General features: G+C 49.0%; 1 protein-coding gene across 1 annotated transcript in view; it reads left to right on the top strand.

Moving 5' to 3' along the window:
* Positions 1-16,827, top strand: part of LOC113488028 (tetraspanin-15-like) — a 45,224-nt gene that overhangs the window by 5,630 nt on the left and 22,767 nt on the right. Inside the window, exons 2-3 of the mRNA XM_026863007.1 lie at positions 1,927-2,112; positions 8,195-8,377. Of these exons, the coding sequence (XP_026718808.1) occupies positions 1,927-2,112; positions 8,195-8,377 (369 nt within the window). The remainder of the gene's footprint in view (positions 1-1,926; positions 2,113-8,194; positions 8,378-16,827) is intronic.

Genomic DNA, 16,827 nt, shown 5'->3' with positions numbered 1-16,827 from the left:
CCCCCCCCCCCGCCCCCCTCCATAAAAGAGGGGTGTGATGCATGGCAGTGGTGGGAGTTTCCCTGCCGAAGGGATGCTGGGAGGAAGGACCAGCACCACTCCGCAGCTGCCTCATGCATGCCATGTGCTTTAAATTATTCAAGGATACTTTTCAGCCCTGGAAAAGCTATTTTTAAGCAAAACACGTGTCCATCCTGCAAACCCTGCTTGGTTTCTCTCCCTTCAGGTGAAGCCCATCCCATGCATGCTGCTTCCTCAGCCCCTCGGAGCATCCAGCCCTCGAACCCCCTCCCGGGTTTGCTCCATGCTCTTTCCATGATCTCTTCCCTCGCTGGCATCGCGGATGGATTAATTAAAACGGAGAAAGTGGTTCTGATTGGCACACGGGAGGAACGGTGGGGATTAGCGATTAGCGGGGGACGCATGGTGTGCGTTAATGTCTACCCCCCGCCTTCAAAGCCAAATGTATTTCCTGGGACACCGTATCCGAGATAAACATTAAATCAAACCTAATCCCAGCGCAACAACCTGACGCTTAAAATAGAGTATAACGATGAATCTGTGATTAAAAGCCTGTTATCAGAAATAGGCCCGCCTGTTTAGTTTCAAATAACTAAAGTGTCAGTGAAATACCACGAGTCTAAATTTCACTTTTCGGGAGATCGAGCCTGGAAGCAGACGGTGATTGGTAGACAGACAGTAGCTACAAGAACGCACCAGAAATAGTGTCCAGGCAGAGTAGAGAAGAAAAAAAAAAAAAAAAATCAACCCCCCCCAAAAAGCAAAGACTGTGCATGAAAATTAAGGATTGAATTGTCTGCGTGAATTAACGGGAAGAGTTTGAGCGAACTTCTTAGAAGCAATGAAGCCTCTTGGAAAGGTGAAAGTGGTGGAAAAGGAGTGGAAAAAGGAGGTTTTTATCCTCCGCTGTGGAGGTGTACGTTTCGGAGCGGGGGTGTCTGCAGCCGGGGGCTTTCCCCCAGGAGCTGCCCGCTGTGAGTTAAGATGGGGAGGGCTGCAGAAGGAATGGCTCCAGACGCTCCTCGGTTTCCTCGCCGACCTTTTCAGGTGTCAGCTCGGCGTTGGCTGCGAAGCCGCTCGCCTCCGGCTGCGCCGCGGGCCGACGGGCGCGATGCGAACGGCTCCTGACAGCGCGGAGCGCCGGGGATGGCGTCGCTGCCTTTGATGTTGAAGGAGCTGAAGGGATGCGAGCAGCCCTTCTCAGAGCCCTGCTTTATCCCGGCATCGTTAGGCTCTCTTTTTCAATTAGAGCTGTTTCATCGAAGGAGGAGAGAGGGGAGGGAGGTTGTCATAAATAATCCGTTGCTTTTCTCTATGACACATCTCATCCAGGGATCACAAGCGCCGGGTAACGGTGCTGTTAGCTTTGTTTCTAATTGTTGGTGCCGGCGTGTGGAGAGAGGGCGAGCGTCTCGCTATGGCTTTGGGTCTAAGTCGGTGCTGGAGCCGGGTGTAAAAATTATGGGGTGAAAGGAGTAGTTTTGGGGATGGTGCTGTCTAAGGGGGGAGTGCGGGAGGGTGGGCTGTTGGTGTTAGTAACCGTCAGCCTCTGGGTCTACCAGACCCACAGCAAGGGCCAAGCTGAGCATCCAAGGCAGACCATAAGGGTACCAGTAGGGAGGGGAGAGCAGAAGCCTAGCAAAGCCTGGTTTAAAGCTGTCCGGCTAGACTGATCACACCGCAGTTATAAGTCCCCTTCCCAGCCAGGGGAAGAGCAGCCCAGCCTTGAGCAAAGGGGATGCGCCAAGTGTCGACGGCACCGTTCGGGGTTGGATGTTAAGTGTCCTGGAGTTGGGTGGGATCTCCTTGGCCATCTGGGACATCTCCCACCTCCACTTCTCCCGCAAAGCCTCTGCTTTTTCCCTTGTGGGCACGTGAATCCCATCTCATGCTCTTCCCTTGCAGATCCTCGGCCTCGTGATCCTGTGCGTTGGGATTTACGCCGAAGTGGAGAGGCAAAAGCACAAAACTTTGGAAGGGATCTTCCTGGCTCCGGCCATCATCCTCCTCCTGCTGGGCTTCACCATGTTTGGCGTCTCCTTCGTGGGCATGGTGGGGAGCCTCAGGGACAACCGGACGCTGCTGAAGACGGTAAGGCCGTTACCGTGCTCTCCGTGCAGCCCTCGGGATGGTCTGGGTGATCCCCAGGAGGAAAACTGAGGGATCCTAACGAGTCACCACCACGACTTGCGGCAACAGTGTGCCCCTTCCCGGATTTAAATGCGTGCATGACGTGACTGCTCGGTGTTTTCAGCTCAGCCGTGAAGTCAGCAGAGGGGTAACAGGGAGAGATATATTTAAATTGCAGAGCTGGCACCCTGATTTCCATGTTATCTACGGCTGAATGCCTCCCAAAATCTGTGGGAAGCGCTGCTGCCTTCAGGGGTAACCGGGGAGTTATTTTGGGGGCTAAAATCCCGTCTTGGGCGGAGCAAAGTCTCCACTGTCAGTTTATTTTAGCCATGGTGATGCCAATATAAAATAGCGTTGTTTCCTTTTTTTTTTTGTTTTCCTTCATTTCCTTTTCCTTTTTCCTTTGTTTTCCCTCTTAGCAGAGGGAAAAAATACCTCTGAAGTCTGAACTGGGAGAGATCCAGGACACTAGGGCAAAGCTGTTCACTCCCAACCTGCTTTCCAGGGGTTTTGTTGGGGCGTTGAGCATCTGACCAGCCGTCCTCCCTGCAGCTCATTGCCTGCCCTTGCTCTGGGGTAACACCTCTGCCTCCAGCAGGGCTTTACAAACGGAATTCTAAGCCGTTCAGATGGGAGAAAAGCTCTTCCATCACCCTCAGCCAGGGCCAATGTCCATCCGTGAGCTCCGTGACAGCTCTCTTGGCTCTCCGGCTGCGCCTGACGCTCGCTCGGTGAAGAAGTTGTTTTCATACGAATAATCTGTGCCGGTCCATGGAGCCTTACTGCCAGCACGCGTGTGCCTTGCATGCTAACGGTTTGCACAACCCCTCCATCTCCCAGTGGTTTGGGTTGATTGGTTTATTAAAATCAAACACTCCGGGTAGCTAGCACTCACTTGCAACATGGCTTTTAAAATTCGCTCAGCGTTTGCGTTTCCAATTAATACAGATGGGAGCCCAGATCCGAAAACCAATATTGTCTTTGCTTCTGCGTGAGCAGATGAAATTATCATTGCTTTTCGATACCGCTGGTTTTGTGCCACCTGCGATGGGTGGTTGGTTGTGTTGCACTTAAAAAGGGTCGTGGGGATCGGAGCTGTGCACTGAGTGAGCAGAGGAGGAGGTTTCCCTATCAGATCTCTGTTGCGGTGAGATACTGTCTGTTCTGTCTGAGAGCTGCTTCCTAACCCCGGGTGTGTCGTGGACGTAAGCGCTGACACAGTCATGATTTCGTAAGAGATCTAGATTCATTAATAACTAAAGATTTCTCCCTAAATCGTCCCCGTGTCAATACTTACATCTGCGACGGGGTGTTTGGAGGCGTCTCCAAGGGAGTGGCCAGAGACATCCCATCCCGGTGATACTTGTGGTGTTTAAATAGCCCTGATATCTTGATTGCTTAAAAATGAATTTTTAATGAATTCCTCCTCATCAACTGACTTTATTCTTTCTGTTTGGATACTAAATGGTGCCTGGACTCAGTCATACCTCTAACATACAACCCTCTTTTTCCTGTCCATCAGAGCAACTGGGAAAGCTCTCTATTTCTTTTTGATCTCAGCCTAGGAAATGTTTTTCTGCCAAAGCTGGAGTTATGTTGCTTGTGGAGAACATTTCATCTTCTTTTTCATTTGTCTGCTATTAAAGCCATCCAGTATTGTGTTCATTCTATCTAGGCTTATTCCAAAGAAGGATAAGTACTTCAAATTTCCGATAATATTTTCCTTTCTGTGCTAATACTCATGAATCATGGTTAATACTCTGTTTCCACAACCTGGACTGAATTTGGAAGTGGAAAATTGACACATCAGAGGGTAGGAAATCTCATCCTTGGAGCGACCCAGGGCGACAGAAACCCAAGCTCATTAACTGTATTTCACAGGTTGTTGGCCGAATCAATTCTGCAATGGGCACAGCTGAGAAAAAGAGATAATCCTGCCCGTCTGGGTTGGCTCTTTCTCCCTGTGGATATAAGCAGTTTCACGCCTGCCATGTGGAATAAATAAAGCAATACCCGTGCAAGTCACGATGCACGATAACACTTGCATCCCTTTTGGCTAGGATGTATGAAAAGGGGTGTTTGTCTCGTGCGTCAAAATACGTGGGGTTTCTGGGTGGTGGGTTTTTAGGGTTGCTGAACTCTCCTCACCTGCCTTTAGCTGGTTGCAGAGCAGCACAACTTCTCCATACGCTACATTAATTATCTGTTTTCCAGGGGCAGATAAACGAAGTGATTTTTCATAGAATCATTCAGGTTGGATCATCGAGTCCACTGCTAAACCACAGATCCACTAAACCTCTCTTCATTTCTGATAATAGACCCAGCCTAATTCCCAGTCTTGGAGCTGAATTTCCCCCCGTGGATATATTCGGCACGAGGAGGAGAACACGACAGCAGTGAAACATTCTGGAAATACTCTTGATGATGAGATAAATGAGGGTGTTCCCAGCGCGCGCATTGCACAGCCGTGCAAATGTGGGAGGTATCTGTGGTCTGCATGGAGGTGAGGATCCTGATGCTGCCTCTTCTTGCAGGAAATAGCATTGCAAGCTCATAGAGGACAAAAAAAAAAATGCACTTAAAGAGCATCTCTAAGAGCCCGGGCCACGAGTGTGGGTTTGCACGCCCACCTCTGACTCGCTCTGCCGCCGCGAGGACTTGTCCGCTCAGAGGGGTCGCAGGTCTGTATGGGGGTAACCTTGGATCGGTGTTTTCCTGGTGGAGATGCAGCTTATCCCAGAAAAAAAATTGCTTTATCCTTGTATCTAAAACCAGTTCTCCAGTGGGACTGGGCTGCACGGGAAAGTCCATGGCTGCTGGCGTGGTTTTACAGCACTCATGACGATACTGGGAAAACCACGGGGCCGAGCCTGGACTTCTCCATTGTGTCCATGTGGGAATTGCCTGAGAAATCCATCAGCATTTCCATCCATCACCCAGAAGTGGGGGCTCGTACCAGGAGTCCATGGGAGGTTTCACGGCAGGACATCCTCTCCCGTACAGCAGCTTCCATAGAGATGAGACTGGGGGTCGCTTTCCTTTGCAGAAGCTGTTCCACCCTGGGCTGCTGTTGAATTGTACCAGGAAAACTCTTGAAAAGACATTCTTTTACAATCTGGTCACCTTGAGAGGGAATCTGCTGGTGCAGGGACCACAGAGGAGGGAGCTCTGCCCCATGAGCCCCAAAACCAGACTCAGGACAGACCCTGGAAATTATATCCTGAGACAGCAATAAAAAATGCATATATTGATGCTGATGGACAATCGGGGCTCGGATCCTCTCAGGAGCTTGTGTGTGCAGATGTGCTGCAGCTGCTCGGACGCCTGCAGTTGCATTTTCAGGGAACTCGAGCTAGTGATGAGCACAAAACCACCCCAAGCTTCCAATCTCTAACAAAAATCGACTTGTCCCCTCTTCTAAAAATACATCTTGTTCATCTGGAGAGTAGGCAATACATTCCTCTCTGTTTAGGAGAAAATATTTCAACGCCCTACAAACGTGTATCGGATAGAACTTGACAGTAATAACCTTTTTTTTTTTTTTTTTAACACGAGATGCGGTGGGTGTAGTGCTTGTTAAATCCTCATTCATCTCAGTCACTCGCTGCTGATGGATTTTTTTTCTTTTCCTGAGCCGGGGAGAAAAATCGACCAACATTTCTCTTAGGCAAAACAGTTAGGAAAGCCACCCAGCTCCTAAATCTGCTACTTGATATATTATTCCAATGTCCCCCCTGCAAGGTACCACAAATTACGTTTGGGTTTTAATCTTTTCCTTATCAATCTTACCCTCTCCAGTCGTTACCTGTAATTGGCATGCACAACCACACAAGTCCTACCCGTGTGTGAGCCAGATTATCGCGTCGTTAATGACTTCTCTAATAATCTAAGCAAAACCCATTCAATAAAGTCACCGCCTGCTTGCAATCCGCAGCTCGAGTTTATTAGAAAAATTACAAGCGAGACCTGGGGATTTGAGCTGCCGGCACGTGTAATCGGCGTTACGCAGACTTGTACTTAATAGATGGGTGAAGAGTTTCCGTTTGGAAATCGAGTTTCTTCTGTCCCTGTTAATATTTGCAAGGCTTGGAGAGCTGCAGATTGTCTAATGAAGATGGCTTGCCTTTGCTTTGAGGGAGTTCAGGGTAATTTAGCAAATAAACCGTAAAAATCAATATTTCTCTTGCTCAGTTAGTCGGCGGGGGGAGCTGGGGTGGTTTGGTTTAGGAACTGGAAAGGCAGTGGGACCGGTGGCTCCAGCAGTTGGGTTTCACAGTTGAATATGCCCCAGTTGGCTTCTCTTCATGGGTTCTTAGAGCTGTTTTTGCTAGAAATGTATCATCTCTTGTCAGCATCTCCCACCCGGGGGCTTGGGACCCTTGTGTTTGCCCCATGGATATTTTACCTTCCAAAAAGTCAGTAGAGCCCTGAATTTCCAGAGGCAGTTCCAGTAGAGCTGCAGTTACTTTATGCACAATGAGAGAGAGAGAGACGAGGGTCCAGACAGGCCAAGAAATCCAACTTCTCCATTTCTGTTTTCCACTGGATGACCTTTTTTGCTTCCTCCTTTCCTGTCTTGGGCTTGCCAAAATTCGTCACCCAAGGCAGGATTTGACCTTGGGTTTATGGCAGCAAGAGATCAGGTGCTGCTTGCAGGTCTTTAGGCCTTTTGCAGGTGTTTTTTATATACATATGTATGTATATATATAAAAACAACATAAATATATCTATAAATACTTATATATATATAAAAATGTATATTTGTATCTATACTGCTATTTCCAAACGTCAGCAACAGCAAGATGTGAAAAGCAAACTCCGGCAACCTCTACCAGCTTTGCCATTTATTTTATTTGCAATTTCGTATTTTTACCCTCAAGGTCGACCCATGATGCGACTTCCCGAGCTGTGCTTGAAATGTGCCTCCCCCCCCCGTCCTCTCCAGCCCCTGATTGCTCGTGTAAATAGAGAGATTAAACGCTGGAAAGTGGCAGATATGTCAGGTTTGAAGAGGGGAGCGAGTAGGGCTGCGGGGAAATGGTTGGCAATCACAGAGCTATTGTGTGGATGGAGAATTGTCCTTCTCCTGGGAAGATAAATTCCCCCTCGAAGAGAGTCAGCTACTACAGTGATTTGAAGCTTGGGGCCCCTGAATAAAAGCAATCAGAATCACGCGTGTGTGAAGGAGCACTTTGAGGTCTGAGCTGGTCCAAGCAGCTGGTTTGGGGTTTTTTTTTGTTGTTTTTTGTTTTTTTTTTTCCGATTGCGCAGAGAAAGGGGCAAAAATTGACGCAGAAAACCTCTATTACAGCGGTGCCATATAAAGCATTACTCTGCCGCATCACCAGCGCTCATCCATTACCCTACAGCAGCCACTTAAAGTCAGTTTTAAGCCAGAGGAGGTGAAAATACCAGTAAGTAGCACCTTCCCCTTGTTTTTCTTCTGCATTTGGAAGAATTGGGTGAAATAGTTTAAAGGAGAGTTAATGTTTTGTTGGGTGCATCGCTTGCACTTAAACCACTTGGGTGCGTGACTCAGGTGAATTCCTCGTGGTTTCGTGGTGCTGGAAAAGCTCTTGGTTGAGAGCAGAGGGTTTGCACGGGGTATCCAGCTCATCCGGTTACCCCAGGGCATGTTCACCTCCAAGCCAGCAAAAAGAAACAGACCTTTGGATATTCGCAGTAAAGAGGCAGATTTCCAAGACCCGAAGGCTTGGATGGACCAGATGCCCTGGGACGAACTGAAAGGCTCAGCGTGTTCCCCTGAGCATGGTGGTCTCAGCGGTCGGAGGAATTTGGGGTGAATTCAGGCTGGTCTGGGTTTGCCAAGTTTGCAGCTGGTGGCTGGAGGTGCGTTCTTCTGTCCCTGCAAAATAAATGAGGGAGAAACAGGCGGAAAAAAAAAAAAAAAAAAAAAAAAAAGAAGGGTGTTTATGGGAAATATGGAGATTCCAGAAAAAAATTAAAGCAATTTCCAGCTGAAATGGGGTTTGACCAGCGTCTCCTTTAAGCTGTTTTTTGGCTCTTTCTTCCCTCTTAGAGGATGAAGAAGGGAAAGAGTTGCCCCTTCTGCTCTGGCCACAAGCAGAGACCCTGCTGCCTGGGGTCTGTCCCCATCGGCGAGATGCTGCTTTTGAAGAAGCGGTCGCAGGTTTTGGGTTCAAAAGTTGCAGGTTTTGGAGGTCAGGTGCATCCGACCTCCGCCGAAGTGCGGCAGCGCACGGCAAGCCAGGGCAGCACCGCTCGCTGGGACGGCTGCCCTCGGCGTCGCGCGGGCAGAAAAGTTGCCCAGTCAAAGGTTGCAGGGTTTGCATGAGAAACGAAGCCGCGTGTCTGGGTTTGAACTCATCCCGGGTTATATTTGCTGCTGCGAGGGAGGTCACCAGGCGTTTTTTTCCGCTTGCTTTTGTCTGCCTGCGGGGAAATTTCAGGTTATTTAGAGGATTTCTTTGTGCAAAGCATCGCCGCAAACCCCCATTTCTCTTCGTGCTTCTTGGGGCTCAGGGGCTCTGCTGCCCCAGGAGGGGCTCAGCTCCTTCCAGCCGCAGTGAAGAGTTTTCTCTGGATATTCCAATATCAGCAGGTTTTGATGGTGCTGCTTCAACTCTCAAAAAAAAAAAAAAAATTCCTGGTAATTAGCAGACAAACAGAGCCTGCTGGAAAAAAAGCAATTGAAGAAACTCCTTCCTGCAGAGGTTTGCTGGGGGATATATTTATTTTTTTCTTCCTAAGCCCGCTGATTATATAGCGCGCTCTGATTACAGGCTCTCTAAACAAAAACACCACTTTCTTCATTCTTTTTTTTTTTTTTTTTTTCTGCTTAGCCACGCAGAGGGGTGGATAAATGAGGAGGGTCTGACATTCGCGCAGCAGCAAGCGTTCGGGATTGCCTGGGGAGCTGAAAACATCCCGGACCAGGGAGCAAAGGCTTCGAGCGAAAGGAGAAGGGTCCCAGCTTTGTGCTAGGGACTGAATCCGATGAGAAAGGGCTTTGGGGCAGTCAGGTCCTGTTGTTTCCCATGGGCAACCTTTTATTCTCCCTGTTCGTGTAGCGAGTATCCGCAGCCGCCTCTTGGCCGGGAGAGATCTACAAACCCTCTAACACCCAAATCCCCTCGAAATACAGTGAGAAAAATCCTCGCAGGGATGCTCCAGCACTTTTTGCTCAGTTCTCTGTGTCTAGTTTTGTTCTCCTTTAAATCTGTGGGTTTCAATCCTTTTTAATTATTATTATTTCATTCGCTTGAGACAAAGTAGGAAACCCCAGGGCAGCAGCAGGAGCTTTGTGCAAGAAATTGCGGCTGATCTCCTCCATTAAGTGTTGCTCACCTCTTGGTCGGGGCTTTTTAATCACCACAATGCTCTTTAAACGGGGATTTGCTTGGCCCAGGTTTGGCTCTGAGGGAGAAGAGGGGGCTGGAGCCCTAGGGGGAGTTAATGATTCTTTTGCCACACTAATTATTGACATTCTTGCGCTGAATTTCTTGCCGTCTTCGTAGGAGCAGTTTGGGAAGGTTTTGCGAGAGGCAAAAAACACACTTTATTCTTCCCGAGTCTCATGTGTTGAGCGTCGCCAGCAAACTCCCAGCATGTTGCATTTCTTTCCTTGGTGTTCCCCCCACCCCCCCTTTCTTTTTTTTTTTAATCTCATCACTAAATTAGCCGTTGCATTAATAACAGCCGTTCTTGCAGTGGATTAGTGGGGCTTCACAGCTTCTGGAAAGCTCAGTCAAGGACCGACGCTACAAAATCCTTCCCAAAACCCTCCAAGTGTGGATTATTTATGGGCATCCCTGGAGTTAATTACCTTCTCCATATGAATTTTGAATTAATCAAAGATATCCCATGTTGCATTTTTCCTCCCCGAAGAGAACTGCTGGTGGTTCTCCATCATCCCTCAAAAGCGCGTGCTACCCAAGGCGTGATGGAAGGGTGCTGGTGAGCACCTGAGTAAGACTGAGGGAAGGTTTTTGCAAAGTCTGAGACGATATTAATAGCATCCAAGTGGTGTAATCTGAATTAGGAGTTTCCAGTGAATTGCCTGGTGCTCATTAAGGGATTGAGCTGATTGCATCGTTGAAATGTTTTTTGTTTTTTTTTCCCAACTGGGGGGAAAGCAACAAGTACAGAAGAGATCTTTGGAAAGAGGTGAAAATTGATTGCTTGGCCCTCAATCTCTGAAATAAATTCAATTTGAAAGGAACCACTGCTCATGGAGCTGAATGGAGGGGGGATTGAAGAGGCAACATCCCTCCCTGCTCATAAAAAATCTCCCTTTCTTTGGGTTTTGGGGAACGTGAGCATGTTCTAGCTGCAGCATCTGGCCTGGTCTTGAGATGGAAGCGGAGGGTGGCAGGGCTATAGCAAAAAAAAAAAAAAAAAAAAAGGGAGTTTGGGAGTTTCTGGCAGGTCTGGGGAGCAGACTTGGTGTTCAACGGGGCAGAGCAGGGATCTGTGGGACTCGGCGGAAGCAGGGTACCTGGACGGCCCACGCTGCTGCCTGAGCTCTCGGGGAGGCCCAGGCAATTATTTGCAAGGCTACCAGCTCTTCGGGGATTAAAACCAGGCTTTTGGGTTATTTAGCTTCCGAAGCATCCAGGAAACGTGTATTTCGACCCAAGGCTTGGCAAACGCGTGCATGAAACCCAGATAGGGGTAACGAGCCCCAGCTGGGGCGGGTGGGCAGGAGGGGCATGTTCATGCCCCCGAAATAAAAAATAACAACATGGTTTGCATGAATAAAATAATGTCCTGGGCAGAGAGGGTTATTGCTGTATTGCTACAGTAAAAGATGCTCTGCAAAGGCTCTTCAGCTGGGCTTTGTTGTCCTCATTTTATCTGTGTAGGAGACATTGCTGACAGATTTGGGGTGGTTTGTTGTTTTTTTTTTTTTCTTCAAAGCAACTATGAAAGCTGTTTCTATGTGGGAATAAACAATTATTTCTTTTTTTTTTTTTTTTCAGAGGAAGGGCTGCATGCAACTGTCTTTCAAAAAAAAAAAAAAAAAAAAAGCAAACCCCTTAGAAAGGGCCACTCTGCGTGGGAGCAAACTCTAATGCGTCATTAGAAAGAAACGGTTCTTTAAAAGCATTACTTAAAGTTTCAATCTGGGGATAAAAGTAACCGGGTTCATGTTTCTGTCTTCACGTGAAGCCGTGGGCTCCCTCCGTGGCTGGTCCTGAGGCAGGCAGAGGAGGCAGCAGGCACTTGCCGAGGGGATGATTTAGTGGCCTCCCAGGTAGAGTGAAGGATTTATTTGTCACGCGCCTCTGCATCGGGTGCGTTTCGCGTGGCTGCGCGTTCGATCCGTTCCTGTTCACTGAGAGGGAGCCACCGGTTTCCTCTCTGAATGCCCCAAATAGGGCAAAACCCGAGGAGCACCGTCCTGTAAACTCCTGTGCTTTATAGGGAGAGAAATTGCACAAGTTTCTTTTCATCTTGGGGATGGGAAGCCCAGATTTTCCATCCCTCGATGACCTCTCACCACTTTTATATTCCTAAGCCCAAACCCGTTTCTTGCATTGGCTTCAGTGGGGCTGACGGCTCCTTCGCTGGAGAAGGGGCTCTAGAAATGGATAAAAATAAAATGTTGGTTGGTTTGTTTTTTTTTTTTCCTGAAGGCAGAATGTACCTGTTCCCACAGGGGTTTAGTGGTGACTGTAGAGCCTGGAACGGGGATAAAATTATCTCCACCCTTCACAGAAGGGGTTCACACCTCTCCTCCTCCATTCCCTTCTACCAGGGTCTCATTATGTGGGGTCTGTAGGTCTTTCTAGTATGACCAGTAACTTTTTCTCCGCAAAAAACCCACTCGATTTCTTAAACCAGGCAGCTGTTTATGACCTGCTTGCGCTATTTTAATGTTAAGTTCATCAAGAGGGCAGGAGGATTCAAAAGCGGCATCTTCAGCCTCAGCTTTCCCAGTGTCCTGCTGCAAAGTACCCAGGAATCTATTTATAGTTTATTCCTTTTCTTTTTGGCTTGTGTCCTGGGTTCTCTAGAAATCACCATCCTCGTTATCGCTCTTGTTATCTTGTCCTTTCCTGAAACTGAGCTGAAGTAGGAAATGATCAGCAAGAAGAAAATATTTTCCCTTATCAACCCCTGAGAACCGCATGGGAACCTCCTGGCGCTGGGTAGGAAGGAGGGATTTTTTTGAGATTTTTTTTTTTTTTTAAACTTTTTTTCCCCTGCAGTTGTGGCAGTCAGTTGCTCTCCCTGGCCGTGCTGTGAGGTTGCAGCAGCGTTTTGCAGATGGAGGTTGCTCATATTAAATAAACATCACAGATTTCTCTGGTGCTTTCGCGTTGCTCCAGGAGCTCCATCCTACCAGCTGCACCTCCTCCTCTCCCTGCCTCATCCTTGGCAAATCGAGCATCGCTCTCCCATCCAAAATCCCCTTGGAGTCACACTCAGGGCGGGCATGTTGCGAACTTTCCATGGCCATAGGTGTCGTGAGTGCATCTGAGCTCAGGAGTGATGCTCAGCCTCTCTCCACGGCTCAAGGCTCCTTTCTGGGGCTGGCTCCCGAATAAATCCCTGCGTGGTTTATTCATCTCTCAGCCTATCCCTGACCCGAGTTCATCCTTTCTGCCTGGCGAGAACATGTTTGAGCTGGAAACTGGAGGTGGCTGCACACTGCTCGTGGTCTGGAAATGAAGCAACAGCAGGTTTAGTCCCCTCTATCAGCCAGGCCCACGGCTGGAAGCATTTTCTCTGGACCAGTTCGGCATTTCAGGTGGTTTTTAAGCTTCTGGGAGATGAAACGTGGCAGCAAGACATCCTAGTTGGTGTATGGAGGTGGCAGAAAACCAAACACCCGGAGGACATAGGGGCCTCACCTGGAGGGTTGTGTCCAGGTTTGGGCACCTCAATCCCAGAGAGATCTCGGGGGGCTGGAGCGAGGGCAGAGGAGGGCAACGAGGCTGGGGAGGGGCTGGAGAATAAATCCTGTGAGGAGCCAGGGAAGGAGCTGGGGGTGTTCAGGGTGAGGAGGAGGAGGCTGAGGGGAGCCCTCATCCCTCTCTGCAGCTCCTGACAGGACATTGCAGAGAGGCCGGGGCTGGGCTCTGCTCCCAGGGGATCAGGGACAGGACAAGAGGGAACGGCTGGAAACTGCCCCAGGGGAGGGTCAGGCTGGGCAGGAGGAGAAAATGTTTCCCAGCAAGAGTGGTCCGAGAGTGGAACAGGCTGCCCAGGGAGGGGGGAGTCCCCATCCCGGGGGGGTTTCAGGGCCGTTGGGATGAGCTGGGGGGGATGTGGGGTAGGGGAGAGCTTTGTGGAGTCGGGCTGAGGGTTGGACTCGGTGACCCCGAGGGGCTTTTCCAACCCGAAGGGTTCTGGGATCCTGTGAAGGGATCGCTCCAGGGAACCTCTGTGTAAACTGACCTAGAGAAGGGGGTTCCTCCCCAAGTTGGAAGGAGACCTGTCTTTCAGCCCGGGGCAGAGCGTTTTCCCCGGGCGCTTTCCTTCTGCGCTAGGTTGGGCTTTGGGAGGGATTAATGATGAACAAGACGACGCTGGAGACTTCAGAGGAGGGAAGGAGAAGCTTGGAGCTCTGGTGGTCGTGGGAATGGGGGTGATTAATGTTTTGGTCGAGGTATTTGGGGGAATTAAGCAGTATCATTTATTGTGACCTTTTGGATTGATGAGCTCTTTAAAGAGACCTGGCTGTAGCGAGTGTTAATTTAATCAGAATTGAGCAACTTTCCCCCAGTCCAGCTGTCTTAAGCGAGGTGAAGGTTTTATCGCAGTTTCTCTCCGCGAAGGCTGGGCTTTGCTTTGCGCTTTGCGATGGTTTTGATCCTCAGGTCCCCCCCTGGTCCCTCTCCTGCAGCGTTTGCCTCCTCTGGGGGGCACGGGCAGTGAAGCTCGGCCGGAGGGTCGCACCGTGGAGGCACGGCCGCTCGCTTGTGTGCCACCACTTCCATTCAGAGGGTGATTTTTTTTCAAAAATTCAGGAAAAAAACCCAGCTCCTCGCCGCACTGCTCTGCGAGTTGTTTGTTTTTTTTTTTTTTCACCTGCTTTGTAATTTTGAATTTGCTGCAAACTTGTGGCAGCTCAAGGCAGGATTAAATGCTGTTTGATGTGGGGTTTTTGCTCTTTAGTTTGCTGCTGGAGTCTTTTTAAGGAACAAAATGCTGATTTATTCCGTCTGGCAGACAGCGAGGGCTGCAGTGCACTATTTAAAAGGGACAATCACGATGATGTCAGCACTTTTCGTCCTTAAACGTGCATTACAGTTACTGGTGGTCGCTGCAATCCTCGCGAATGCACGACAAGTGCCACTTTCTGCTGCGCCCGTGCAGCCGGTGAGGCTTTGCGTGCTCCATTCAGCCACTATTTGCTGGAAGAGGAGCTGATTTTTCCCTCAGGCTGCACAGTTTTCAAGGTTTGTGCCGGAGACCTGGGTTTGTGGTTGCTTTTCTCACAAACCCTCTCTCGATTGTAAAGGAAATTGGGGGGCTGTCTGAAGGCGAGGGTTACGTGTTGTGGCGTGTCCGGGGGAGCTGAGCATCACCGGCGTGACTTCCCAGGTTTGCAGTTTCCCTCTTGCCACCAGCATCTGCTGTGTCTTTCTTCCCAATTAATTCTGGCGCTTTTTCCCCGATTTATAAAGACGGTGAGCTAAGCTCTTTTTTTGGGGGGCTCACTCTCTTGGAAACAGTGGGGTTTCCCTGCAAACCTCATCTGGTGGAGCGTTTGAAAGCCACATTCAGTCCTCGTTTCTCTAATAGCCGGGTACAGCCAGCGTCCCATGGACATCTGCACAACACGCCCGCGTTTGTCTACAAATCCGACGCCAAACCTGGATATTAGATATTCGTCTTGATTTCAGTGTGCCCGGAGCGGGCCGAATTGTGCTGCGTAAACCTCGCCCTTTATGTCTCGACCTGACAACCTGTCCAGCAGAAATTGAGACTAAAAGAAGGAAATAGACCGAGGGGCAAAATCGGGGCATGGGGTGCAATGGCCAAAGCACGAGAAAGAGCCAAAAAACCATCTCCAGCAACCTGCACGAGGGGTCGCTTGGGTTAAAACTCTTGACTTCTGGGAAGAGCTGCAGGGCTGGTGCTTTCCGAGGAGCCTCCCATGGGTCTGGTGAGGAGCAAGGCTCTGCGTGCCGCGTCCTGCTGATTTTTTTAGGCGTTTCTTGGTGCGCTGGGCTGACCGTGAACACAGCGGTGGTCCCCACTTGGACTTAGTCTCTGCTCACACTGGGATTGGTAAGAGTTTGCATTTCTTCCCACTAAACAGAGAACAAAGCACTTTTTTTTTTTTTTTTTGCCTTGGGTTTTAACTAAGGCCGAAGAACAAAATTATTTCCAAACTGGAATTTCTCTTTCTTGCTGCTCGCTGCAGCATTGTGAGACCTAGACAAGCCCAGCTTGGTAAAACCATGAACCGCACCGCCTTGGGCTTCCTCCCAAAGCAACCCCATTTTATAAGAGTTCAGATGCGTGCAGCATTTTGCGTATCATCATGCCTACAGGATAACAAGTGCCGGGTTAATTGTATTCCCTAATTATGGGATTCCTTGCCTAATTATACCTGGCCCATTATGAACTGATTTAGCCGGTGACGAACACGTTGCTGCGCCTCCAGTGGGGCCACGTTAGCCGGCTCTTAGCAGATAAGCGCGATGTAAAACTCACTGGCGGGTGGCTAATTCAAACCCTTGCTGCTCTGGGGCATGAAGTAACGGTGCTTTGGCTTTGCCAAGCTTGGGAAATAATTTCTGGGCACGCAGGTCCCTGTGCTACCTGCCTTTGTGAAGAGGATGTTCTAATAAACCAGTGGTCAAAGTGAATATCATGGTAATAAATTACCTCCCCCTACACCCCACCCCCCCTTTCTTTTTTTTTTTAATCTCATCACTAAATTAGCCGTTGCATTAATAACAGCCGTTCTTGCAGTGGATTAGTGGGGCTTCACAGCTTCTGGAAAGCTCAGTCAAGGACCGACGCTACAAAATCCTTCCCAAAACCCTCCAAGTGTGGATTATTTATGGGCATCCCTGGAGTTAATTACCTTCTCCATATGAATTTTGAATTAATCAAAGATATCCCATGTTGCATTTTTCCTCCCCGAAGAGAACTGCTGGTGGTTCTCCATCATCCCTCAAAAGCGCGTGCTACCCAAGGCGTGATGGAAGGGTGCTGGTGAGCACCTGAGTAAGACTGAGGGAAGGTTTTTGCAAAGTCTGAGACGATATTAATAGCATCCAAGTGGTGTAATCTGAATTAGGAGTTTCCAGTGAATTGCCTGGTGCTCATTAAGGGATTGAGCTGATTGCATCGTTGAAATGTTTTTTGTTTTTTTTTCCCAACTGGGGGGAAAGCAACAAGTACAGAAGAGATCTTTGGAAAGAGGTGAAAATTGATTGCTTGGCCCTCAATCTCTGAAATAAATTCAATTTGAAAGGAACCACTGCTCATGGAGCTGAATGGAGGGGGGATTGAAGAGGCAACATCCCTCCCTGCTCATAAAAAATCTCCCTTTCTTTGGGTTTTGGGGAACGTGAGCATGTTCTAGCTGCAGCATCTGGCCTGGTCTTGAGATGGAAGCGGAGGGTGGCAGGGCTATAGCCAGGGAAGGGTTAACAGCAGCCACAAATGGACCCAACTGCAGGCTATAAAAGCTCAAAGGGGAAAAAAAAAAAAAAAAAAAAA

The sequence above is a fragment of the Athene cunicularia genome (assembly GCF_003259725.1).
Source record: "Athene cunicularia isolate RWA chromosome 22 unlocalized genomic scaffold, athCun1 chr22_part1, whole genome shotgun sequence".
Classification (NCBI taxonomy): Eukaryota; Metazoa; Chordata; class Aves; order Strigiformes; family Strigidae; genus Athene; species Athene cunicularia.
Note: the sequence above shows the minus strand (reverse complement) of the source record. Positions and strands in the feature narration are given on the sequence as shown.